The 26497-nt window shown below is 43.0% G+C and overlaps 1 protein-coding gene and 1 pseudogene across 1 annotated transcript; one reads left to right on the forward strand and one right to left on the reverse strand.

Annotated features, from left to right (window-relative positions):
* The first annotated feature begins 2937 nt into the window (after window positions 1-2937).
* LOC146617636 (lactoylglutathione lyase-like) lies at window positions 2938-4904 on the forward strand (annotated as a pseudogene).
* Window positions 4905-8395: 3491 nt separating this feature from the next.
* Window positions 8396-16663, reverse strand: hey2 (hes-related family bHLH transcription factor with YRPW motif 2). The gene is made up of 5 exons (XM_085372577.1): window positions 16484-16663; window positions 14076-14154; window positions 13908-13991; window positions 12074-12155; window positions 8396-9033 (listed from the first exon to the last, which is right to left on the reverse strand). Exons 1-5 carry the CDS (start codon window positions 16567-16569, stop codon window positions 8396-8398), a joined length of 969 nt encoding a protein of 322 aa, XP_085228703.1. The 5' UTR covers window positions 16570-16663.
* Between the last annotated feature and the right edge of the window lie 9834 nt (window positions 16664-26497).

The following is a 26497-nucleotide window of genomic DNA, read 5'->3' on the forward strand; positions in this document are numbered from 1 at the left end:
TTTTTATCTTTCTGTCATTGACGCAGGTGTAATAATAATTTTAATAATAATAATAACAAGCATGCCTCACTGAGAAGGAGAATTGTGTCAAAGTTATGTTGAACGAAAATGGATTTCATATATAAAGCTTCATTTTTTGTCTATATTTTTACATTTAAATGAAAGATAAGGGGGCTTTTCTGATCAGATGATCCCCTATCAGCAACAGTGGGAAGGAAAAACTCCCTTTTAGCAGAACGAGACAGAACCAGGATCACAGACAAGCAGCAATCTTCTGATTGGGGCAGGGATAGCTCAGTAGGTAAAGTGGTCGCCCCATGATCGGAAGGTCGGCGGTTCGAATCCACTTAACGGCTACCCTGAGGTACCCCTGAGCAAGGTACCGTCCCTACACACTGCTCCCCGGGCGCCTGCTTAGTGGGCTGCCCACTGCTTCACAGAGTGAATGGGTCAAATGCAGAGAAAAACAAGTAATTTCCCCATGGGGATCAATAAAGTATACATTATTATTATTATAGGAGCAGAGATGAGAACGAAACAAACCTGAGAAGAGAGAAATCAAGTTAATGAAAGGGAGTGGTGACGTATAAAATTCCCAGTGCATCATGGGAAGTCTTGCAGCAGCCTGAGTCTGGCAGCATAACTAAAGGATGGTGATGATGATATTGATGATTCAGTAATAACTGAATTGAGAACCTTTGGGGAAGTTTACAAAAATGGACAACAGTTCCAGACAGTAGATGCCCCTCGTGTGGCCATCTTCACCACTTGGAAAAATATTCCCACTCACCTCATGCATCAAGCATGCCGCAATGAATTTTTAAAGTGATCAACAATAACGGTGGAGCTACTCATTACTCTTTTTTTGGAGGTGTGTTCCTAAATTTATCAGCTGTAAAACAGCCTGTTTCAGTTTAAGCTTTGTTTTCAGTAAATTGCATGCTCATTAAATGTTTTGTCTCACTCCCATTTCTTCTTGCTGCATGTTGAAGCTGTACTTGGAACTTGTTAAGATCCAACCATGCAAAATATGATTTTTTTTGCCATTTTTCAAGTGGTCTTAGACTTTTGATCAGGAGTGTGTTTACTGTAGATGATTCCATATTTAAAGTCTTTTTTTGTTTTTCTGTCCAGTCATGTTACTTTTGCTGCCCCGTTGAGACGTGTCGCTGCCTTTTTATGATGAATAGTTACAAATCTTTACATTCTGTTTTTATGGATATTTTTCACAGCGTCCCAGCTTTTTAGAATCTGGTGATTTCAGCTCGGATTATCATCAGATAATGAAGACTTTAAAGAGACTAATGTGTACTGTATAATCTCAAACTATGCATTTTACTTTAAATGGCTTTTTAATCACACCCCCAGTTCACCACCTGCATGTTTATTTATAGAGACATCATGATTTCATCTTTTAAAATAAATTTTAAAACAACTTTTTTCTCTTTTTTAAAGTCTCAACTTCAACAAAAAAACCCCAAAACTTACCCAGCGTGTGTGTTTCATGTTTAGAAATGACTGAAAGATTTGTTGAAGTGAAGTGTTTTGAGTTTTGTTCAAAAAAGGAATGACTTCATATAGGGAAAAATATATATCACATATGCAGGACACCTTAAACTAGTTTTTTAATTAAGCAGCAAGGCAGAACAAAATCAGGGCTGCATCACGACACGAGGACTAAACCCCAAATCAACCAGACCCAGAACTGATCCGGAATTAAAACAGGACACAACAGTTCAAAATCAGAACTACTTAGGATTTAACCAAGACAGACCCAGAATCAGAACTAGATGATAGTAGCACTAAAAATCATCATAGACCTGCACTACACTTATTTTTTAATTCTACCAAAGTCCACTATTTAGATTGAGAAAAGTTTATATAATTATTTAGCCTTGTTGTGCAAACAAGCCTGCATAACTTAATAAATGTAGAATTTGAAAAGTAACAAATGGTATTTAAAAAGTTACACTAGGTACGAGATACATGTTCTGATGAGTTTTGGCAAACAACCGTTTGACTAACATGTGTGTCTCACCTGCTCTCTCTCCCTCTCTGTTCCTCTCTCTCCCTCTTTATGCTGACAATCAAGCCAAACATCAACATCATCAAACATACAGTGGAAACCAGATATTTACAAACTCTTCAGATCAAAACAGAAACACTTTTTAATTGTAACATCAAATCAGACTAAATGTTTATTTTTTTAGATTGATAAATATAAAAACATATTTGTTAACTTTCAGAGTAAAGAGAGAAACTATCTGTATTTCTTAATTGCAAATGGCACCAAATTGTATTCAAAACTGAGCCACACTTATGGAGCTCCACAGTTCTGTTCCTGGTGTTTTGGTTGACATCTCTTGATTTTCCCATGTCACAGAAACAGGCTCTGTGTTTTGCCTTATATGCATCCACAGCTGTGCCACCAATTTACTCACATGGACTCTGCTAACCTATCAGAAGCTTCTTCAGCTCAGAATGGAATCGTCTGGAGTTTTCTTATTAATTAACAATAAACTTAGTGTATATGCACTCCTACATTTGATGAGTGATAAAAAATAGACAGCTCTGTCTCTCTTTATTCCGACATTTAACTAATTCAAAAGATCTTTCAATATTTATTTATCCAAAACAAGTTTACTCTAAATTGGTGTTTACCAAAAAAAAAGGTTTTTATGTTTTTCCCTAAAGTGTATGTAAATATCTGGTTTCAGCTGTGTATTGAAGTTCCTCTTGTTTTGCATAGAAATATACTGAACAACATACAAAGCATAATATATAAAATAACATCTACTTGAGTTTTTTTCTTTGAAAGAAGCCCCTTATGTCCATTGTTGTGTTCATCAGTAAATAACTGAAACCGATCAGTGTTTGTTTAGCCCAGTAAGCTACCCCCCCGCTCCGCCGATGGCGTTCATCAGTGGAATCTGAGAAATGGACGAGGCTGCGTCTACCGTCTGCTCAGAGGGACACGCCCTTACTAAGGTCAGTGCTTCAAACCTCACAGCTCAGATTTGATTCTATAGCTCGGGCACAGGGTCAAAAGTCAGGACTGATCGCTGAATGGCTGTGTGTAAACATGCAGGAGACCACAGCAACACTCACAGGCAGGCTAAACACCTGAAACTCAGGTAAAGTTGAGAGGTTTGTTAAAATAATGAGTATAAAAGCCATAATCGCAAATTATCTTAAGGGCTTTATGTGAAGCTGCAGTTTTATGTGAAAATGTTGTTATCGTTCCACCATCAGACTGAAGGCGTCCTGCCCATCCCCAACCAGCACCTGTGGAATGTACCTGAGTACGCAGACTTACAGACTGATGCCACAGCACATTCACAGCCTGTTCTGGGAGCTGTAAGCCAGTCACTGTGTGTGACTCTCCCCAACCGGCCACCACTCCCCGAGCCTGGTACTGTGGGAGGTTTCTTCCTGTTCAAAGGGAGTTTTTCCTTCCCACTGTCGCCAAAGTGCTTGTTCATAGTGGGACATTGTTGGGTTTTTCTCATATGTATGGGTCTACCTTACAATATAAGTTGACTGTTGTTGTGATTTGGCGCTGCTAAATAAAAATTGAATTGAACTGAATTGGTCAGAGCGAGTCAGGGCGCTGCTCCTGACTCGCCCGTCGTGTTATCCTGAATCTCACTGCATTCATGTTAAAGTTCATTTTCCGTGTCCTCCTATGTGTTACACTGAAACACACAAAAGTGATACAAAGTGACATAAAACGACGTCTGGATGACACGAAATGACAAATTTCATGTGAAGGATTCTGGTTTGTGTTTCCTGCTCTTATTTTGAAGTGCACAGGCACAGAGGAGTCCAGTGTTTACCCTTCTTTCAGCTCTGCTTTGGTCTCCCCCACCTGCTCTCTGCAGGACTACATGCTGCAGCAGACGATGCTGAGGGTCAAAGATCCGGCTCGCTCACTGGACTTCTACACTCGAATCCTGGGAATGATGTAATTCCTCAGTCTGATCCCAAACTTCTCCCGTGCTGCTCTGCCTTCACCTTCTACTCCCTGGGTTACGAGGACAAGGCGGACACCCCGGCAGATGTCAAGGAGAGGACAGTGTGGACATTTTCCCGCAGAGCCACCCTGGAGCTCACGCAGTACGTATGGAAACAACCAGTTCAACAGTTAAACTCGATATGAGTATTATTTATAATAAATAATATTCCTCCACCTGTCAGTAACTGGGGCACGGAGTCTGATGCAGATCTGTCGTACCACAACGGGAACAATGAGCCGTGAGGATTTGGTGAGAACTTGTTTGTTCAACGTTCAGACCGTTTCGTTTGCTTCTCAATGCTTGACTTGTTGTGGTTGTCACTGCTGTCCCGCTTCCACGCAGGTCACATCGGCATTGCTGTTCCTGATGTTTACGCTGCCTGCAAGTTATTTGAAGAGCAAGGAGTGAGGTTTGTCAAGAAACCAGAGACAGGTGAGTTTTTCAGTCAGCGGTCCAGCCTCAAAACACCACCATAGTGAAGCCAAACTCCACTGTTCATCAATCAGCCCCTACCTGTCCTGCAGGTGGCCTTTCATTAACTGATTTTTTTAAAACTGAAAAAGCTTTTGAGCCTCTGTGACTGGTGATTAGATTAAACATTGTGAAGTTTGAAAAAGTAAAAAAATCTTCCTCAGTCTTGAAGAACCTCGTCTGCGCTCTGCTGCTGACACATCTGTACCAGCAGGGGGCGCACAGACACAGCTGGTCAGGTCGCCTGTTTGAGTTGAGGCCTGTACTTTGCAAGGAGTGGATGGAAGTCAGCTTCTATCCTTGAACTTCACTGATGACAGTCTGTTTCTGCTGTCGCAGGTAGAAGGAAGGGTCTGGCCTTTGTTCAGGATCGAGATCTTAAGTCCAAACAACACGTTCTCCCTCATGTCGTCTTAGAGTCGCATCACTGAAACAGAGGAGGACTGTACGTTATGAACGTTATGTCATGTTAACAGTAAAGGATATAATAAAGTAATGTGGCACATTTACGCTTTAAATGGATAAAAGCACAGATGGTCAAACCTGCTCACTGTTTGTGCTGTTTTTTTCATTATTCCAGATGTGCAGCACTTCGCTGAACAGCTGTTTTTAAATGTGCCATAGAAATAAACTCACTTGACTTTGAGTGTTTCTATGTCATGCTGCTTTCTACTTGAATTCCACTATATGTTGGGTGTAACTGTCATACTTTTTACTTCATGACATTTATTTGAAATGGTATGTAGTAAGAGTGATATACATATATTAAGCTGTGTTTTTTCATGTCAGACATCTGTATGAGTGCACAGAGCTGCACGCACATAGACATCCTGCTTACTGTATTTATTTCTGATCAAATTCCTTGTTTTTGCACAAATTCAGTTTTCAGAATTATGTTTGCAGCACACACTGTCTGTATATAAAAGATGGAAGATTTCCTGCTCTGAAAAATAAGGCTGAAGCACCTTAAACCTGTGTTCTTTGTCTTGGCCAGCAGAGGGCGACTCCTGCGTCAGCAAACAGGTCTCAGCTCTGATCTGAGGGAGGGTTTAAAGATGGTAGACGGAGACCATGTTCAGCTTGAGACTTCCGAAACTGTCACTGTGTATTTTATACAGTTATCAGTACTTTTACTTGTAATGGAGTATTTTTATTGTGAGGTATTTGCACTTTTAACTGAAGTCAAACAGCCGAGCAGTAAATGGAATCTGATGAATTTAAGAGATGAAAATGTGTCATCAGTTTGTAAGTACTCACTACAGTGCCCAGCTCACGTCCTCCTCGCTGTAATCCGTCCTCTCCCTCTGTGAGGATATAAAGCATGAATCATGTCACCTAATTTACTGACGCATGATTCAAAGCCGCGTCGCAGCGTGAGAACCATGTCGGCTGACCGGAGCAGATTTACGGCCCGCAGCGTCGTTCCCAGGGCTGTCGGCCTTTAATCCTCCACTGAGCTGGAAGTGACACTGTTTTGTGCTCTGGGAGGATTTACCGGCTGTAACGGCGATTGAGCCACAAGACGAAGGCAAAGACAAGTGTGTGTGTGTGTGTGCGTGCATGTGTGTACAGTGTGGTTGGTCACACATGCCATCATACTGAGGTAAAAACGTTTGCCTTGTGGTGGACGACCTGCTGTTTTGTCCAGCCCTGAGGAAGATCACGTGACCTGACTGAATAGGTGAAGTCAGCTCACCTGGTCTCACACATGTAAAAGCCCCTCCCCCCTCACTGTAGTGTTGTCTCTGCAAGATAGTCTGTCTCATTTTTGTGCGTCTTTGTATTCATGTCACTTTGTCTCAGGATTGTTTTGTTACGGTCCTTTCCTCGTGTCTTTCTGGTTTCTCTGAACTTTTTCATCTCATGTTGTGAAAGGAGTAATTTTCTCTTTGTTTTTGGTTACCATCATTTTGTGACTCCTGGTAGAAGTGTTGTTTTTGTCGTTGCATTTTTCTGTCATTTTGCTGTTTTTCTGGTGTATATTTGCAGCTCTGTCTCTTTGTACTTTGCCCTTTATGGCCAATTTTTTTGATTTGTTTCTGGAATTTTTAAAGCGTCTTTTTGTATTGTTTTTGCTACTTTCTGGTCATTTTATAGTCATTGTGTCTTTTTGTGGTCATTTTCTTTTGTCTTTGTGCCTTTTTCTGTCAAATAACTAAGGATATTATTTCTCTCATGGTAGCTTACGTGTTTGTCATTGTGTCTATTTAAGGACATTTTTCTGTTACTTTTTTACATTTTGTGATCGTTTTTAATTTTGTCTGGTCTTTTTATTGTCAGTAAGTCTCTTTATGGTTCAGTGAAACACAATGATGAAACATGCATGTAATTGCCACCTCATTACTGTGGTAATTATGACGTTATGAGGTGGCATTTACATTGTGAGAGATCTCATGCCTTACCTGAGATCTCTCTCTGAACACTAACCCTCAGTAACTGCTGAGAGTTGTTTCTTATTTTTTTGTTAAAAAATAGTCATAAACTCTTTACTGCAAACACATTTCTGAATATTCTGTCCACCATATTAACACACATGATGGTGGAAAAATATCGGAGACGCTTGTCAGTACACAAAAAAACACCTTTTATGAAGCAGAAAAATCATTTTACAGACTTCAACGCTGCCTGACACGTCAGAGTCAAAAACAGCGGCAGAGCTGCTGTTTCGGGTTGCAGTAGAGCAACAGGTAAAGAGCCCGGTTCACAATTTAATTATAGATATAAAAAAAATAAATAAGTAAAATAAGAAAAAGACGTCACGACTCGAGCTTTCACTACAGCAGCAATCTGTTTAGTCGTCTTTATTTGTACAAGGCACACAAGGTATCAGAGACATTTGGCTCAAAGTTCAGTGACAGTTCACCTTTAACCTTTAAAGAAGATTTCATATAATCAAATAGCAATATTATTTATTTAATATTGAGCTTTCTGAAGTCTGCTGGGGAACACTTTTCTGTCACTTCATAGATTCTCCATCAAAACGATCAAATACGACAGAAGTCTGTTTGTGTTAGTCAGGTTAAACGTGAACGTGAGTTTGTGTCAGGTTTGCTTTAAAAGACGCTGGTGTGCTGGAGTCTGTGGTTAATCACCTGTAGATGGAGCTTCATACCTGTGTGGACAGATTTCTTTAACACCATCAAACTGCAGCTGAGAGAGTCAAAGAGTCAAACTCAAGCGTCCCGGCTGGGTGCACAGTAAGCTGGTGGTGCGGCTTGGTTATGTGTCCCTCACGCTGACAGCCGTTTTTCAGCGTACAGGGTTTCTGCTGTGAAGGGCTGTATTTTAAATACAGGAAGCAGAAGTAGAAACACCAACCACAGCCTGCTGGCTGTTAAACCTGACACATGAGACCAGTGCCTACCCCGGCCCTGCTGCCCCCTGATGTGGACCGCACAGCAGGTGCATCAAAGTGAAAAAACACCTGGTGTGTGGCGGTGCAATGGGATGTGATAAGCAGCATTACCTGGCGTCTTGTCGGTAGCTTCTCAGTTTTAAAAACTGGAACAATAAGCTAGTTTTTAACAAACAGGAGGAAACTGGGCATCTGTTGGGACCTATTTTCAGTGACAGACTCATTCACATCTCACCTTTTAGTGAGCATTTGGGCAAGTAGCATTGTATATGTGGGGTTGAGGTAAATTAGTAATAAACAATATTTAACCTGACTTATCTCGGTTAAACAACAAAGTTTTTGTGAGTTTGAAGCAGCTGAAACATGAAAACTATGCTCAGAGGAGACAAACCACACGTTCCTGTTCTGAATCGAGCCAGTGTGTGAAAGCAGCAGGTGGAAGTCAGTCACAAACATCCCCAAGAAGTTAATAACGAGATGCTAACACCAGCCGTGGAGCTCAAACATTTCCAGGCTGTTAAACTGTCAGCAGAGGTTAGTGAGCAGCACACAGTCAGAAAGCTCCGACCTCGGTTCCCCACGGCCTGTAGGGTTTACCGCTGCTGCTGTGTGGAGTCTGCGAGGAAGAGGAGACGGGGGGACTGGCAGCAGAGGAGGTGAAGGAGGAGTGAGGGAGGATGGGAATGCCTCCGTGGAGGGCGATGGGAAACGACGCTGAGAGGGAAAGCAGGGAGGCGGAGAGAGGGGTGGGGGTGCAGGGGAGGAAGAGGGATGAGGAAGAGGAGGAAGAAGGCGAGGAGGAGGTGGAGTCTGCATGGGAAGAAAAGGAGGAGGAGACAACACCGCGCTGGGAGCCTCCGCCCCCTCCAACGTCTGGAGAAACCAGCCCGCTAAGTCTGTAGGGCAAAGGACGAAAGGCGGCCAAAGCAGCCGCCCAATGGTGCGGGTGGTGGAACGGGTGAGGCAGGGGGTGGGGCTGCTGGGGGTGGTGTGACGAATGGGAGGCAGTTGTAAGGGCGGCGGCGTCACGCTGGGAGGCACAGGAGGCAAGGTGGGAGAGAAGACGGGAGCGCAGTGGGTCGCCGGAGTCGAGCCCCTCCACAGCGCTCAGGTAGCGGGAAACCTCAGTCACGCACTCCCTGAAGCCCAGAGACAGGAAGTCCAGGGCGAGAGCGTGGGCGTCGAAATAACCTGCAGGCAGAAAAGGGTGGGGTTAACATCATGGAGGGAGGCGGGGCTTAAAATCAGATTCTAAATCAAATTGAAAAATTATGAGGGCAGCCAGTCATTACAAACTCCACCAGAAACACAAACGTCACCAGAAACACTAAACAGGTTTCCCTCAGTCACTTTGGGGTGACGGGGTGTTGGTTTAAGCTCAGCTGTGGGAGGACAGGTGAGCACAGGTGAAGCTGAAGGTTCAGGGTTCAGTGTCTGATCAGTCTCCTATTTATGCACCATGCTGGGATCTATGCAATGTAGCAGTAGTGCACCTGTAAACTGGTTTGTTAATTGGCCAGTAAAATTAGAATAATAATTTTTTAAAAAAGAGTAGAAGACAACAAAGAAGAGTCGATCACCTGAGCAGGTGATGCAAACACTGTGCCTGTGTGTCATGTTGGGACACACAGAGCAGTGCTGACATCAGTTACACATTAAAATGTCTATGAAATAAAAGTCTGCTCATGTCTTCATTGAGCATGTATGTGACCGCACAGAATACCCCCCCGCACAATCACAACCTCCAACCACAACAGACATATTTTGTTTTCAAAATCCCGTGCGGTTCATTTCATACCTCAAACATTTAGTAAACAATTAAACAAATAAAAGTAAACTGCAAGAAATTACAGGTAGCAATAAAATAAACTACTGACTCTTTTACGCCTCGTCCACACCTACACAGGTATTTTTGAAAACGCAGCCGTTTCTATGCGTTTGGCCCTTTCGTCCACACGTAAACAGCGTTTCGAATCACCGAAAACTGAGACTTTTTTAAAACTCCTGTCAGGTTGGAGATTTTTGCGTTTAACTGTGGACCAGGAATACGGAGTTCGTCACGCAACGTCAAAGGTATGTGCCCGTTTTCACGTCACGCTGTGCGCCACGTTATTGTTTACATGAGACGAATTTCTACAATGGCGGATAGAGATAAAATACTGTTACTGTTACTCTGACTATCTGCAATTTTTACACGCTTACATATACACACGCAGTTACTGTCCCTCTATTTAGAGAGGCAGAGGCGTCATGGTGTAATTATTTTATGTGTAGTTGTTTTTTTTCCTGTGTAATAATATTAAACATCGCTATCAATACATTTTTTTTAAAATGCCTCTCTGTGCAAAAACATAAACAGCTGTGGGATACTGTTTGTCTGTGATTTGAACCGGGGGAACAAATCGTGGCAGGATCACCCTAATATTATTTGTATCCCACTGTAACTTTACTGTTTAAAGAGCTGACATCTCCAAAATGACAGGAGTAGTTAGTCATTATAAGAAGTGTTTGTGAACTAAAATTCCACAATGTGGGATACTGTTTGTCCCTCTTTGGGAACCTCTGGATCTGGGGTGTCAAACTCCAGGCCTCGAGGGCTGGTGTCCTGCAGGTTTTAGATCTCACCCTGGGTCAACACACCTGAATCAAATGATTAGTTCATTACCAGGCCTTTGGAGAACTTCAAGACATGTTGAGGAGGTAATTTAGCCATTTAAATCAGCTGGACGTGTCTAAAACCTGCAGGACACCAGCCCTCGAGGCCTGGAGTTCAACACCTGTGCTCTGGATTAACCAATAATCTGAGCTTTCGTGTTCTTCTCTGTCTCGGTCCTCTGTTTCCATTCTCTTTGGAGTCTAATGATGATGTTAAGGTTGTCAGTCCTGTTTTTCTGTCACTGTCTCTGTGTTCACTGCGGGTCTTCTTGTGTCTGTTTCAGTTTCCTTTGGTTATTTCTTGTTCATGTCTTGTGTTACCTTTGCTCCCGTGTGTGTGTGTGACTGCTTTTACTTTTGTCTTGTTGCACTGCTGCTGGATGTTCAGGCTAGTGTGTATAAATAGTCCTTCCCCTGTATTCCCTGCCATGCTCCCTCTTTTTGTTTGACTTTTCCGCCTCATTCTTTCTTATTTATTGATTTATTTGTAGACGTCTTTATGCCTGAGCTGTATTTTGTTTCTTTGTTTTTGCAGTAATTCAGGAAAATAAGTCTCATCTTCTATTTACCTTGGCTTTTCTTCAGGAGCGGACTGGAAGGTAACTGGCTGCAGGCACTTTCCAAAATCAGCGCTGCACACTTTTAAGCATGCAGTACAGCAGAGATGCCTAAATTTCTTTAAAAAAATGTTGACCATGGAGGCAGGCATGATCCCTTCAGATGTAACATAAAAAGTACTGTGCATAAGTTTTGCGTTTACTGTGGCTTGGTTCATTTATGTTTGTCTGAAGCTCTGAGGAGCATTAAAACAAAAGTGGCCTGAGTCTGAATCCCAGAAACCCGACACGTTCTTTTTGTGACGCATCTCATTACTGAAAAGGTCTGCAGTGGAGTGAAGATCGGAAGTGATGTAAGCCTGTGGAGTGACAATATTCAACACTTTCAAGTGACGCTCAGCTTCACTGTGCGTGACAAACGGCCGTCATTGCTTCCCAAACACTTCCAGAGAAACGTTTGCACTAAGATTTCAGTTTGTGAGAGCCAGACGTACTCTCAGCTCCGTCTCTGCTGCTGTAAACCCAAACAAATGCTGCACAGACCGCCTGTGAACGCAGCCAACACTGCCCGCCCCCCACCTCCACCAATCCGCTTTATGAAAGCAAACAGCGCTGCTCAGGGTCAAGTACTACTTTTATCCCTGCAGCGTTTTCCCATGGACTCACCACCGCCCTCTCTCTCTCTCTCTCTCTCTCTCTCTCAATAACACACACACACACACACACACACACACACACACACACACACACACACACACAGTCCTGTTTGTATCACTTCAGAGGACATCACACTGACGTACATTCAGTCACTTTCTGCCTACTTAACTTAGAATATTCCAAAACCTGACTGTGCATCACTTCCACACTGACGACCTCCCAGTACATACCCAAACTCTGTTTTTATGCGAGGTCAGCAGAACAAAATCCAAACCCTGATCAGTCATGGCCTAGCTACCAATCAGCTGTTGTTACCATAGCGTAGAAAATCATATTGTGGTAGTATGGAGTAATGTGGGTACCTTTTCCTCCTGTGGCCTGCAGCATCTTCAGGTGATCCACAGTCATCTGGAGGATTTCTGCCTTCTCCAGTTTAGCTGAACTCTGACAGAGAGGGACGACAGATAACAGTTCACACCGATTCCAGTAAAACATCCTCTTTTGAGGGTGACTCCAAACCAGGCCTGCGGGTTGATCCACTTTCACCAAGTACTGAAGTTTTACATGAAATAAAAACCATGTTTGCAGCACACTTGGAGTGAGTTTATTGCAGCTGTCCATGCACAAAAGCTTCTGATCAAAAGTCCGATTAAAATGTAACTGCTAAGCAAAGAAAAGTCATGTAATGCATCATCTGTAAAATCTTCCACTTGGAGCGTAACATCCAAGTGATTAATGCTTAGTAATCTAAAAATACAAACTGCTGTAGATTATATCTGTGTTTTTGTAAAATCCATTCTGCTATTCCTGCGATAGTTTAATGCACTGAGCAACAATTTGTAAACAAGCCCACATGCACGCTGCGATAAATGTTTTCAAGACAACTACGCTGATTATTTCAGGTTTCTTCTCGCATGTACGTGAAACTCCTCACTGCCTACTTCACCTGTCTAGTGTTTAGTTTTAGACCTCATGATTTATTAATCCATCTGTCTGCTACTTCTAAGGTCAAATCTTGAAATTTCCCATATAAGAAAACATTTCTTTGCAGATGACACTCAAATGTATTTTGGAGTGGAGTGGAAGCGCTGCACAGACACGTGGCTGTGTCTCAATTCAGGGACTGCATCCTTTGGAGGCCGCATTTGAAGGCTGATTACGTCAAAGCGACGTGACAAAGGATGTCCCTATTAGAAGGCTGCTCCAAATTAGGCTGACAAATGCGTCCTTCATTTCCCCGAATTTGAAAGATGGGTCGATGTATCCTTAGTGGCCCAACCTATCCCAGAATTCATAGTGTGGCCCAGCCATTTCCAGTTTCCAACAATGGCGGCAGCTACTTAGTTGTAATATTACTCTTATTACTCTTTTCAATACTAGTATTTTCATAATGATATAAAATTCTTGTCAAATGTGGCAATGGTGGAGGAGCGCAGCTAAAGAGTTTGAAATATTGCTCTTTCTGGGTCACAATATAAAGTTTTAACATATTTTCAGGCGAGAAAGTAGGTGTGTAAACTTCAAATATCTGCTCGGTTTATCAAGACATCACATATCGCCAAAAGTGCTCTGTCGTTTTCGGAGAAGTCTGTTACCCGCCAACTTGATAGCTGACTGGGTGATGAAGGCTCACTAGAGCCCGGCAAGAACAGCAAACTCCCGGCACATCGTTTTCAGACCCCGCGTGGTCTTTCACTACTCAGGTTAAACATGATATATAAGTCACTTAGATAACTTAAAAATGTTATTGTTTGGCTTTTTTTTTGGTTTTTATTTGTCCCTGAGTAAATTTGTTTGGCTGAGATTAAAGTTATAGTTCACACACAGCTGAATAAACGTCAAACAGAAAACTGATCAAACAGAAGTATGAGACGGTCGAGAATTGACTTCAGTGACCTGTCATATTTTAGATAGCGAGAAGTAGACGGCTGAGTTTATTAAACTTTTTAAAGTTATTAAACTTTTTATAGTTATTAAACTTTTTAAAGTTTATTAAACTCCACTGAGACAGCTGGTGACATAAATCTGAAGGCTAGACTGTCCCATTTCACAGCCTCACACTTCTGGCCTTCTCGGTCTTCGGAGAACCCGGCCTTCGCGGTCAACGTGGGCCGGGTCCTCCTAAGGATGCAGCCCCTGAATTGAAACACACCCACTGAGCACGCAGCAGGTAAACAGGAGACTGTCGGTCGGTACCTGTTTCTCAAATGCTGTTGGGACAAGTCTCCGTAACTCCGACAGGCTGTTATTGATTCTGTCTCTGCGTCTCTTCTCGATAATCTTAAGAAAAAATATTAAAATCAGTTGAAATCATCACCGTTGGATACTCCAGTACACATCCGCTGACAGAAACAGTGACCTTACCCCTCTGCGTTTCTTCCTCGCCATCACTTGCGTCGTCGTGGTTGGAGAGCCACATCTTACCAAAGATTCTTTCATGTGTCTGTGGAAAATAAACGAACTGTGGAATTTGGTTTTCTCAGACCTTTTCAGGCATGCTCAGAAGAAGAAAAGAAGCCCATGATGCACACAAGAAATTTTTTATGAATAACTAAAAATAAAAAGTTCGATTTTATTAAAATAATGTCAGGAAATCATCAGTGACCCCCCCCCTCTCTCTCACACACACACACACACACACATAAATTATCACCTCAGTCTCTCTGCATAATTTTCCTGGTGGTGCACAAAGATCCCTGCAGTGTCTCTGTGCCCCGCCAGGGGGACCCGCCCCAGAGTTTGAGCACCGCTGTGTCGACATAAACATGTGAACACCGGGACTGCAAAGTTTATTCCTCTGCTTATTTATGAGAGATGAAGGTTAGAGAGAGAAGAGTAAACGCTGCAAAAATCCGTGTGACAGATTTTTTATATTTATTTATATTTCATCATGTGTTTGTCTTCATTTCTTATCTCTAACCCATCATCCACTCACTCCTCTGCAGATCACCCCACTTAGTGTAGAATATTAATAACACTGCATGCTTGGATAAAATATAGTAGATTTTATTAGACTAAACTGCCCAATTTTATATTAACATATAATAAACGAGCACCGCATACTTCTTACAGAAGACATTTACTACACAGCAAAATCTCCAGTGTTAAATTAACACTGGAGAGTGTCTATATGGGTCCACTCCTCTGAGTGTTAAATACAACACTGTTGAGTGTTAAATTATGTTTATTAAATGTTTAAAAGTAACCTAGTGAGTTTTGAAGATTAACAAAGACTAACACTGAGCAGTGCTGGTTTTCTAACACTGGAATATTTCTAACATTTTGAGTTATTTTCCAGTGTTAGAAAACCAGCACTGCTCAGTGTTAGTCTTTGTTAATCTTCAAAACTGACTAGGTTACTTTTAAACATATAACACTGTCAAAAGTGTTAATTTAACACTCAACAGTGTTGTATTTAACACTCAGAGGTGTGGACCCATATAGACACTCTCTAGTGTTAATTTAACACTGGAGATTTTGCTGTGTAGAGTGTAAGTCTGAGGTATTTAACTTCACTGTTTCCATTTCATGCTTTGTTCGTTTCACCACCTTTAAGATATTAATACTGCGACAATTAAATTTAGATAACGACAAAGATTGTTCAGTTTTACAGAAATAGTCTTGTAACAATTTTGTAACACATTTAATAAAATGTATGCCGTGATTTCTTTATACAGTGGTCTTTGAACTGTTCCGGTGAAAAAGCAGCTCCTTTAAACTCTGCAAATTACTACACAAGATTTCGGAGAGACGAAGCTGGTTTTGATTTCCTTTCCTCTCATCTTCTTCTGACACCGAAGGTTTATCAGGCGATCCTTTGAATGGGGAGTAACCCTTAACTTGGGAACCGCTCAACTAAACTGATCGTATTAAAAGCAGATAAAAGCAGCTGATTACACGCTGATGGATTTCTATTAAATGCATGCATTTGACTGCACCAGTTCACTTTAAAGGTATTTATAAGGGTGTATTTAGAATCTGCAGTACCTTTATTTTACTGAAGTATTTGAGCATTTCACCAACAGTGAACATAGAATAGAATAGAATAGAATAGAATAGAATAGAATAGACCGTTATTTCCATTATACATGTACAACGAAATTGTGGGTGCTCCACTCCAGCTGTGCAGGAATAAAGTAAAATATAAATAGTAGAACATGTGGAATAAACCGAGCCCTTTAAATTCACTTTTAAATTCAGAAATACAAAACTGAACAAAACCAAAACAAACAAACCATGAAAAGTAATTTGGAGGGAAAATTAGCTGAAAGTAAAATTTTATTGTTTTGAACTTTTTCCAGCTTTGAGCGGATTTTAAGGTTCAGTGACGTCACTCGGTAAAAACGAGCGCAGTTTTCATCATGTTTATTCTCCTTTGCCTTTTCTTTCAGGAATAATTAAAAGCTTGTGCTCATCTCGGTTTTTAGGAGATCTGCTGAATTAGCAAACGTTTTTGTTTGACTCATTTTTGAAGCACAAAGTCCCTGTATTTACATGTCTTATTTATGTTCCTTTTTTGTCTCATTCACTGGAAAATCTGATTAGAAATGAAAGGTTTGCCAATAATCTTTTGTGACATTTTATGAACCGCTAAAATTCCTCACATTTATTTTTAGGGCGATTAATGTTTGTTTAGACACATCAGTAATAAAGAGCTCCGTGAGCGTCAACATTTAGGTTGAAACGATGTGAAATATAAAGACATAAGCTAAACGAACTGCGATGTTTTCATTTCTGTCATAAGAAAAAGAGAAACGTGTGTGAAATCTCACCCCGGATAAATGTTCTCGCTGCCCACGTCGATGGTCTCCTCTACCTCGCTCTCCGCGGAGCTGCTGTCCTCGCACGGCCGCTTCATAGCGCGTTGTTGGCGCGGAAATGTGGCCGTCTGTCCCGGGAGGAGACGCGAAGGTTTCAAAGACTTCTTTTATTCCTGCGAATTTGCTGACCGGAGATCAGACCGGAGTGAATGAATGATCGAAACCCGGTGGGTCCTGATGATCTGGTGTTAATGTGCCCTAAGAGCGTGTGCGGTTAATCCACGGGGTCAGGTTCCTGAGACAAAAAACGTTTTCTCCAAATAAAAGTCACGTTAGTTTCACAGGGTTCCGGTTTCTCTCAGCGGTGCGTGTCCGGCCAGAAGTCCGGGACAGGTGGCCTGGATGTCGGCTGCAGACTGGACTGTTGACCGGTGAGTCCTTCTCCTCCTTCTCCTGCTTCTCCTCCTCCTCTGCCGCTGGAGCTTTCCCACGAAGCCTGGGAATCACACACACACACACACACACACACACACACACACACACACACACACACACTGTGAGGTGCGTCTGGTTCGGAGGCAGTACGCACGTACACGAGCGTGCGCATGCGTGCATGTATGGGAACGAGGCCATCAGAAAACAACGATTATATCAGGCAGCAGGTCTGAGAGTGACTGCTGCACCGCAAACCTGAGGTCCTCTGAAGCTCTGAGGTCCTTTTATTTCCAGCAGCTCACCCCACTGATGCTTTATTCCATAGTATAAAATACTTTTAAAAAAGTTTATAAAGTACTTTTCTCGTCTTACTGACTGCTCAGAGCACTTTAGCAAGAGGCTGATAGAGCAGAAGGCTGAAATGGCATCATGAAGGTTTTGGGTACATTCAGCTTCAGCCCACTGGAGGCAGGAGGTCAGTGAAGGTGGTGACCAAGCGTCCTCAGGCACGTCTTAACAGTGAAAACCTGCAGCTTGAGCGTTGGTCTCTGTGGTGTGATGGAATTAGAGATACATCAAATATTTTGGTCCAAATATCTTTTTTTCCCCTCAAAACAATAATAACATTTTCTTTAACACTCCATTTAACTCTAACACTCCATCCTAGAAGGACATTGGAGAGATGGTCAGGAAGCTGAATGTGGTCAGTAGGAAAAACGACATGAACTTGGAAGCGTTGGCCGGATTTGTGCAGGATGAAAGAGACTGATGCACAGACATCAGCGGTTACCATCGTGCAGTAAAGAGGGGTGAGTTGTATCTCAAGACACAGTAAGATGTTGGACCTCAGCTTGACATAAATGCTAGGAGAGATGAGCACGAAACACCCACAGTCAGCTGACGGACATGAAGCAGAGAGGGCCAAACGTCCTGACCGAGAGAAGTCACTCACCAAATCATTACTTCAAGTTCTTGTCTGTGAGTCTGAACTGTGTTTTGTGTATGTGATGTTACTTTGCTTTTGCGCCCCAGGGCAGCTGTGGCTACAATGTAGCTTGCCATCGCCAGTGTGTGAATGTGTGTGTGAATGGGTGAATGACTGAATGTAGTGTGAAGCGCTTTGGGGTCCTTAGGGACTAGAAAAGCGCTATACAAATGCAGGCCATTTACCATTTATTGATTTTTACACCAGATTCAATCTTCACTTTAAAATGAGGCTCTGACCCACTGGACCTGCATCCACCAATCCTTTGCTGCCATGCCGGAAAGATGCTTTAGCCAGAAACATTACGTATGACATGTCAGAAAAAGGCTAGTGTGTGTGTGTGTGTGTGTGTGTGTGTGTCTGGTCTCTCTCACACGATGATTGGGTTTCAGTGAACACAGCCAGGAGCTGTGGGAATATCACACACACACACACACACACACACACACACACACACACACACACACACACACACACACACACACACACAGAAGCATCTGTCTTTTCACACCTGCTAATCTGTTAGCGGTGCAACAAGGATTTAATGCAGGAATTATACTGTACCAACACACACACTGATACACACACTGATACACAGACTGGTCTCACTGCGAGGACTAACTAAAACCAAACTGGTCCTCACATTGATGCAGATACGAGCACACAGACTCACACAGGACCCCCCCCCCCCACCGTTTCTCCGTTCGTTCTGATAACTTCAAGTGGGCTTGTCAGCACCCTCTCATTGGCTGAGCTCCTCCTCTTTCTGTCCAGGTAATTACTGTAACAGTGAGTCTGTCTACACATCTACACAGCAAGGCCTTCATTAAAGCTCAAATCTGAAATGCAATGAAATCTCAGATTTTTCCTGCGGGATGGAAACCTCTGCTGCGGGTCAGTTAATGAAGACAGCAAGAACTCCAGGTGTTATCCAAGACATGAGTGATGAATCCTGACTCAGTTTAAAAATCAGTAATTACATTTTTGAATCTTAAAAGGTCTGCTTACTTTATGCGTGCCTGCACGAAGTCATGAAATGACAGTACTGCACTTCTAACAAATTACCAGTCGAGTAACAACTTTAATTTAGCTGGAGTCAAATAGTCCGTACACATTCCGAGAACATCAGAATTTTTATTTCATCACTTCAAAAATGAAGCAGTCAGCTGTCCTCAGGTTTCGCTCTCCTGGAAGGTCAAGTCTAAGGGACAAAAGACTTACAGGAGAGGAGGTGAACTAAACCCATCAACTTTCAAAATAAAATGCTTTAGGATTGTGATGGTCCTTCATATATCCATCCTGCAGGTCTCTCTCATTGCACCGCTGATGAGGCCGCCCGTTGAAACCGTAGTTATGATTTTTGCTGTTGTTGTGCTTCATTTCTGTTGTTTTAAATTTGGTAAAGCTAAAGTTTGGAACAACTCTGACTCATTTTATGAGGCTCGTATTCGCCCTCTAACTTGGGAGTTGTGACTTAAAGTAATACGCATTACTCTGTACTTTTAAGAAAGAAAAAGAAAAAGTAATGCATTATTTCACTTGTTGCTGCATGTTTTCAAGAATGAGGCTGATGTGCAGAGCTGCAGTAAGCACAGAGGGATGATGAACCTCTCCAAGAAGACCTCTGTGAAGCTCTAAGAAGAGCTACACTCATTACATCACTTAAGCATTATTCATATGAAGTCCACAGTGTATCTACACAAACCCGTACCATAATAGGAAAATCTTTCTTTATTACCACAAAGCTGAGAGCCAAGCTCACAGAGGAGCTCAGATAAAGTGCCAGCTTTGGGGTTGTGCTGAGTTTGCGCTTCATCGTCACATTCTTGTCACTTTGTGGCACTGAGCATGGTCCAGAAGTTTTAGCTCAAGCTGCTGTTTTAGTTCCATCTCCCACATGAATGACGTGTGAGACAGCACACAGGAAATGGAATATTTGACTGTCCATCCACCCATCATGGAGATAAACAAAGTACAATAACTGTTATATTAGTTAGAGTGGCACCAAACACTGACAGAAACAGAAGCTTGGGTTTCTGCTGGACTGAAAAGTCTCACTCCAAGGTGTTGCCTTGCAGCTGTGGAGCTCAGGTGAAACTATCCCAGAGTTCAGCTGTGGACTGCATCTGGGACAAACTAACACAGCTCAGTTCATGCAGCCTCACACGGCGTCAGTCAGAAAACCTCTGCTTCTGAGCTGAGACGGAAAACAAAGGAACAAAGGAACAAACGAAAATAAATGAGCAGAAACTCAGATGTCAATTAAACACAGTTAGTTTCAGTTAAAGTTGTTTTACAAGAGAAGCTGCTGCCAACGCACTCCCGGTTCTGTGTGTGTTGATGATATCAGAGGTTTATTGGTGTCGGGGGTCACAGAGGACAAGCAGGGCCATCCTATAGCAGGAAACGCAGCGTGTCAAGGGAGGAATATCTCTGTGTGTAGAGGGTAATATCTCAGGGAGCGCTGAGCCAGAGTGCTGGGCCGTGAGTCGGAAATCCCTTTGGAACAAGGGAACATGACTGGGAGGTGTGTGTGTGTGTCTGTTTATACACTGTGTGTGTGTGAGAGAGAGAGAGAATGGGAGGAAATGGTGTATTATTCTCAGTTAAATGGTGCTCGCCGCCCGTCCGTCGTTACGACGCCTCGGACCTCACACCACTCGACCCCTCGTTCCCACAGGACGTCCATTACACACACACACACACGCACACACACACACACACCATAATTGTCATCTTTTTTCCAGAAAATAAGAAGAAACTCAATTTTTATTGCAATAACTTGTTAAAGTGATTATAATACGTTTTTTTCTTTTCTGTCTTCCTTTTTTATGTTTATCAGGTTTATCATGTTACAGTGTCCTTACAGACTGTTCAATGAACCCTCACACAGTTAGTTAAACATCTTTTCCTTGGGCTGAATCACAGACGTTATATGGTTTCAGACTCCTTCAGGCTTTAAGCACTGCTTCGGGCACATCACTTTTTATAGTAAGGCAGTGTGCACATGGAGCACGGCTCGTGTCTGAGCAGATAACTGCTCCCGCAGAGGCTTCAGAGTCCTCTGTGCAGTTTCAGCTCATGCTGTTTCACCTCACAACTCCTTTGAATTTTGGGAGGACCTGTGAGACTCCAAGCAGCACCATGGACATGCAAATCATGCAGCAGAAACCCTTTCAGCCTCTCTGCCTGTTTTCAGGGTGTTGCATCTGCAGCTGTCTGGAGTTTGATCCTTTTTCTTTCAGTTTTGTGTCGCTCTCCTTTGTCTCCTCCACAGCAGGACCGTTTTGTTTGCAGAGCTGAGTTTTCCACAGTTACATGGCATTTCCTCTGCTGCTGGGGTCCATTAGTGCAAATCTTATAATGGATGCGGAGCAGTATGGGGACGATGTTCATCAGCTCCAGATGAAGATGGTGGCGTTGGAGCACTCCCACGACTGGTACAGAAATCCTTGAGTTTTGCTGCCTGACCCTTTACGTAGAATGTGGGTCGTTGAATTTGCAGAGATTGTGGGACTTTTGTTCATCCATCCATCCATCCATCCATCCATCCGCACCACAAAGCTAACAGCATGTAGCCGTGTACATCGAATGCTAACTGCTCGAAAAGTTCATCAAGACAAAGAAGCTAAAAACAAATCAAACACACGTTAAAAGCTCAGACGATGACTGATGCAGTGGGCAGTGTTCACCGATTTCCTTAGTTTCACTTTCAGCACAGAGACACTCTTGGTATCCTCACACGTCTGTCTCATCCGCAGGAGACAAAGTACCAAAAACAGCTCATCACTGCTGTTAGCCTGCCTCCTGGTGACCTTACAAACCTGCAGCATGTACACATATATAAAATCTACAGACCAATGATACACAACCACACCTAGACACTGAGTCTGCATCAGTTCACAGACAGAATTTGAACGTGGAACCAGTTGGAACGCTGATGCGCTGTTCTGTAGGAACTGCGCAGCTCCTTGTTGCCACTGCACAGCATCCCGTCTTCTTCTGTCTACATCTGTGAGCTGAGGAGAGTAGCTGTAAACTTTAACAGAGGAGCGTTGCCCCGTTCTGGTCTGATGGAGGATTCTAGCTGCTCAGCAGTCCTGCCACTGCTTTGTCCTGTTGTGGGTTTCATGATACTCCAGATGTTCTCAGCTGGTCAAAGGTCTGGACTGCAAGCAGATCAGTTCAGCACCCGGACTCTTCTTTTACAAAGCCGTGCTGCTGGAGTAGATGCAGTCTGTGGTTTAGCATCCTCCTGCTGAAATATGCAGGCCTTCCATGAAATGCACGTCTGGATGTGGACGTGTTTCTGTGTTCTATTGTCTATGAAATTTGGATTCATGAGATTAGCATTGCATTGTATTTATATTTAGATCTTAAACAGCATCATGACAGTGGTGGAACGTGCACAGTAAATAACTTGCCTGCTGTCTGAGGATGCTCTCTGAAACAGCAGATCTGTGGATTCTTCTGGTAAAAGGAAATCAGCTTCTCTGTGAATACACACATTGAGTGATTGATGCCTGACATGTTTTTATTAGCAGCTTCCTGTGATTTGGTGTTTGGACAAAGCCAAGCCAGACACATCCTGCCCAGATACCATCTCTCGAAACACCTCCGAGTCCTGAATTCTCCAAGTCCTGAATACTCTCTATAAATACATATACATATGGCCGATGTGTAAAAGAACACGATACAGCACCAACCACATTCTGTTTGGTGTGGAATGAATATGCTGACACTTTAGAGGGCGTATTCATGTTTTTATTCTTTGCGGTGGTTGGATTATTTCACATTCCTGCTGTGAATTAGCCCGGGGACAGACTGGTGACCCGTTCTGAGCGCACCCAACCTCCAGCCAGCCTCCTTGACCCTGAGTAGAATAAGCATTCAGAAAAATGGTTAGATGTGAATTCTGTACTTGCATTAAAACAGTCTGACACATTTGTTCTGCTTTCCCCCAAAACAACAATAAAATTACAATTTATTTAATTATTTAAACCTCTACATGTGTCTTGTATTGCTGATGATCGTGTGCTGTGTTGCCGACACTCAGATAGGAAGTAGATTTAATTGAAAATGCTCACCAGCAGTACCAGATATTAAAACATCAGCACATCGATGGCGAAACTTTAAACCAAAGAGTAGATGCAGAAACGACATCTGACCACTTTATATGTGAGAGCTCTTTATTTTCAAAGCGAAAAACTGAAGCGCGTTCTTAACACCTTTACAGGACGTCTGCATGCCGGTGGAGGTGGGGCTGAGGGGTGTTTATCAGCAGCTTTAATGCACTCCCACAGACTGTATGAATGTCTGCTGTCTGAGGACAGAATGCTCCATTGTTGTGATGAAGGAAGCTCACAGACGCGTCCTCTGGGAGCCGTGCGGTACGAATAACCTGCAGGTGCAGCACTACCCCGCTTCCTTCCTGTCACCTGACCTGTGTTTCTCATCGGGACACGATGCAGATGTGTGTGTGTGCGTGTGTGTATGTGTGTGAATCAGCTGTGTTTAAATGTCTCGCAGAGATTGTGATATTAAAACATGACAGAGAGCGTTTGAAGAGCGACTGAGATGTAAACGCTGACCGTTATTGACTCTTAGGGTCATTTTAACACTCACTTGACCACTGACCTTTCCTCCACCTCCCCTCTAAGAAAAGAAAAGCTAAGTTAAGCAGAAGCTGTCTCATCAAGAACAGAAACAGAAGGAGAGAAGCACAGCGCCAAATCACAACAGCAGTCGCCTTAAGACGCTCAAAAACCCCCCAACAACAATCATTAGCACTATGCACTATGAGCAGGAATTGTAGCAGAACTGGACTTCCTCTCAGAAACACGAGTGTAGTAACAGTCCAGTTTAGTCCTGTGGATTTTTTTTGTAGTTCATTTTGGAACTTTTATACCTTGTCAGATATGCGCATGCACTTGGAATAAGTCAGTAAATATAACCTCCCAGCTCAGCGAAGAACCCTTGAAGACCCTTCACTTTATCAGCAGAGGAGGAGAACTGAGAGGAGAAGATGAGAAGTTCCCAGCAGAGATGAAGGTGGAAGAGTGTTGAAGGAGTTTAAGCCTCTAATCTCCAAACACCTCACCACACACTCAGGAACTCTCCGGAAAATCTGCAGTAAATATGTGAGAGGTGAGGTTGTTACAGTCCAGGCTGGAGAAAATACCTGTCAGCAGCTCCATCACACACACACACACACACACACACACACACACACACACACACACACACACACACACACACACACACACACACACACACACACACACCTTCCTATATTACCAACACGTACCTGGACTTTCATGTCTCATCATTTTAAAAAGTGAGAATGATAGAAAGCAGTAATTAATCCAAGTGCATCAAATTTAATGGGTTTTTTTTAGTCATCATCATCAGTGTGTGTTTTCCCTTGAATAAACTGCATATTTGCATGTTTGCATACAATTTTAAGCAATAAATTGTACAAAAACATATTTAAATTCAAAGGTATTTTATAAATATAAACCGACATTTAAATGTAATTTTTTTTATTTGCCAGACAAAATTATAGTTTTCTGGCAGTTATTTGACGGCTCAGGCTTCGCGGGGTTAAAATCTTTTTACTAGGATTTAAGCTCTGAAACAAAGAAAAGACGTTTACAACAATGCAAACAAACTCAATGCTCTGATAAAACTTCTAAAACTGGATAATTATGATTTTGTTTTATTTAAATGTCTGTTTCAGTAAATTGCAATGAGAATAAATAAATGTTTCTTTCCTTCAACAGTTACTATGCAATATTTCCATATTTCAGTGTTTTCAGAATTTGAACACATATTTTCTAACTCTCACACTGCCTAGCCGTCACTGTTGATATGCAATACAAAATATTATAAAATATTTTTATAGGTATATAATTTGAGACTTTCATTTTTTTATTTAGCTAAATTGTGCTTTTCATTGTGTTACTCTGCTACATGCAGCAAAATGACACACTTATCAAGCACTTTAAAACCAGATCTATTGATATAAATACTATATGCTTATATTATTGCATGTTTATACCCCCCCCCCCCCCCCCCACACACACACACACACACATATGTATATAAAAAAAACCCACCCAGCACGCCCCTGCGGGCGGTTTATCCTTCAAGCTCGGGTCCTCTACCAGAGGCCTGGGAGCTTGAGGGTCCTGCGCAGTATCTTAGCTGTTCCCAGGACTGCGCTCTTCTGGACAGAGATCTCCTATGTTGTTCCCGGGATCTGCTGGAGCCACTCGCCTAGCTTGGGAGTCACCTAGTGCTCCGATTACCACTGGGACCACCGTTACCTTCACCCTCCACATCCTCTCGAGCTCTTCTCTGAGCCCTTGGTATTTCTCCAGCTTCTCGTGTTCCTTCTTCCTGATGTTGCTGTCATTCGGAACCGCTACATCGGTCACTACGGCCGTCTTCTCATGTTTGTCTACCACCACTATGTCCGGTTGGTTAGCCACCACCATTTTGTCCGTCTGTATCTGGAAGTCCCACAGGATCTTAGCTCGGTCATTCTCCATCACCCTTGAGGGCATCTCCCATTTTGACCTCAGGACTTCCAGGTTATACTCGGCACAGATGTTTCTGTACACTATGCCGGCCACTTGGTTATGGCGTTCCATGTATGCCCTGCCAGCTAGCATCTTGCACCCTGCTGTTATGTGCTGGATTGTCTCTGGGGCATCTTTACACAGCCTGCACCTGGGGTCTTGCCTGGTGTGATAGACCCCAGCCTCTATGGATCTTGTACTCAGAGCTTGTTCTTGTGCTGCCATGATTAGTGCCTCCGTGCTGTCTTTCAGTCCAGCTTTGTCCAGCCACTGGTAGGATTTCTGGATATCAGCCACCTCCTCTATCTGCCGGTGGTACATACTGTGCAGGGGCCTGTCCTTCCATGATGGTTCCTCGTCTCCCTCCTCTTTCTTGGGTTTCTGGGTGCTGGACTTGGGGTGGAACCCTCCATGCATGGTAAGGAGCTTTCTTGTCTTTATGTCAGTGGCTTCTATCTCCTCCTTTGGCCAACTTATTATACCAGCAGGGTACCTGATCACGGGCAGGGCGTGGGTGTTGATAGCCCGGATCTTGTTCTTACAGTTCAGCTGACTCCTCAGGACTTGCCTGACCCTCTGCAGGTACTTGGTGGTTGCAGCTTTTCTAGCGGCCTCTTCATGGTTCCCATTCGCCTGCGGGATCCCCAGGTACTTGTAACTGTCCTCTATGTCTGCAATGTTGCCTTCTGGCAGTTTGATCCCCTCCGCTCTGACTTCCCTCTCTTTGTTATTATCCGACTACACTTCTCCAGCCCGAATGACATCCCGATGTCATTGCTGTATATCCTGGTGATGTGGATCAGTGAATCGATGTCTCGTTCACTCTTGGCATACAGTTTGATGTCATCCATGTACAGGAGGTGGCTGACAAAAGCTCGGTTGCGTAGTCGGTATCCGTAGCCAGTATCCGTAGCCAGTCTTGTCAAATATCTCACTGAGGGGGTTCAGGCCTATGCAGAACAGCAGTGGGGACAGAGCATCTCCTTGGTAGATCCCGCACTTGAAGGTGAAGTTACTTTAAAA

This window comes from Diplotaxodon limnothrissa, linkage group LG15 (genome assembly GCF_057381915.1).
Source record: "Diplotaxodon limnothrissa isolate DT_005_m linkage group LG15, D_limnothrissa_male_GT1.1, whole genome shotgun sequence".
NCBI classification, from domain to species: domain Eukaryota; kingdom Metazoa; phylum Chordata; class Actinopteri; order Cichliformes; family Cichlidae; genus Diplotaxodon; species Diplotaxodon limnothrissa.

Coding starts and splice junctions, on each gene's coding strand:
- hey2 (XM_085372577.1), bottom strand. CDS start 16,569: ATGAAGCGGCCGTGCGAGGACAGCAGCTCCGCGGAGAGCGAGGTAGAG. Junction 12,156..13,907: donor CAACAGCATTTGAGAAACAG/GTACCGACCGAC, acceptor CCTCTCTGTCAG/AGTTCAGCTAAACTGGAGAA. Junction 9,034..12,073: donor GCAGGCCACAGGAGGAAAAG/GTACCCACATTA, acceptor TTCTGCCTGCAG/GTTATTTCGACGCCCACGCT.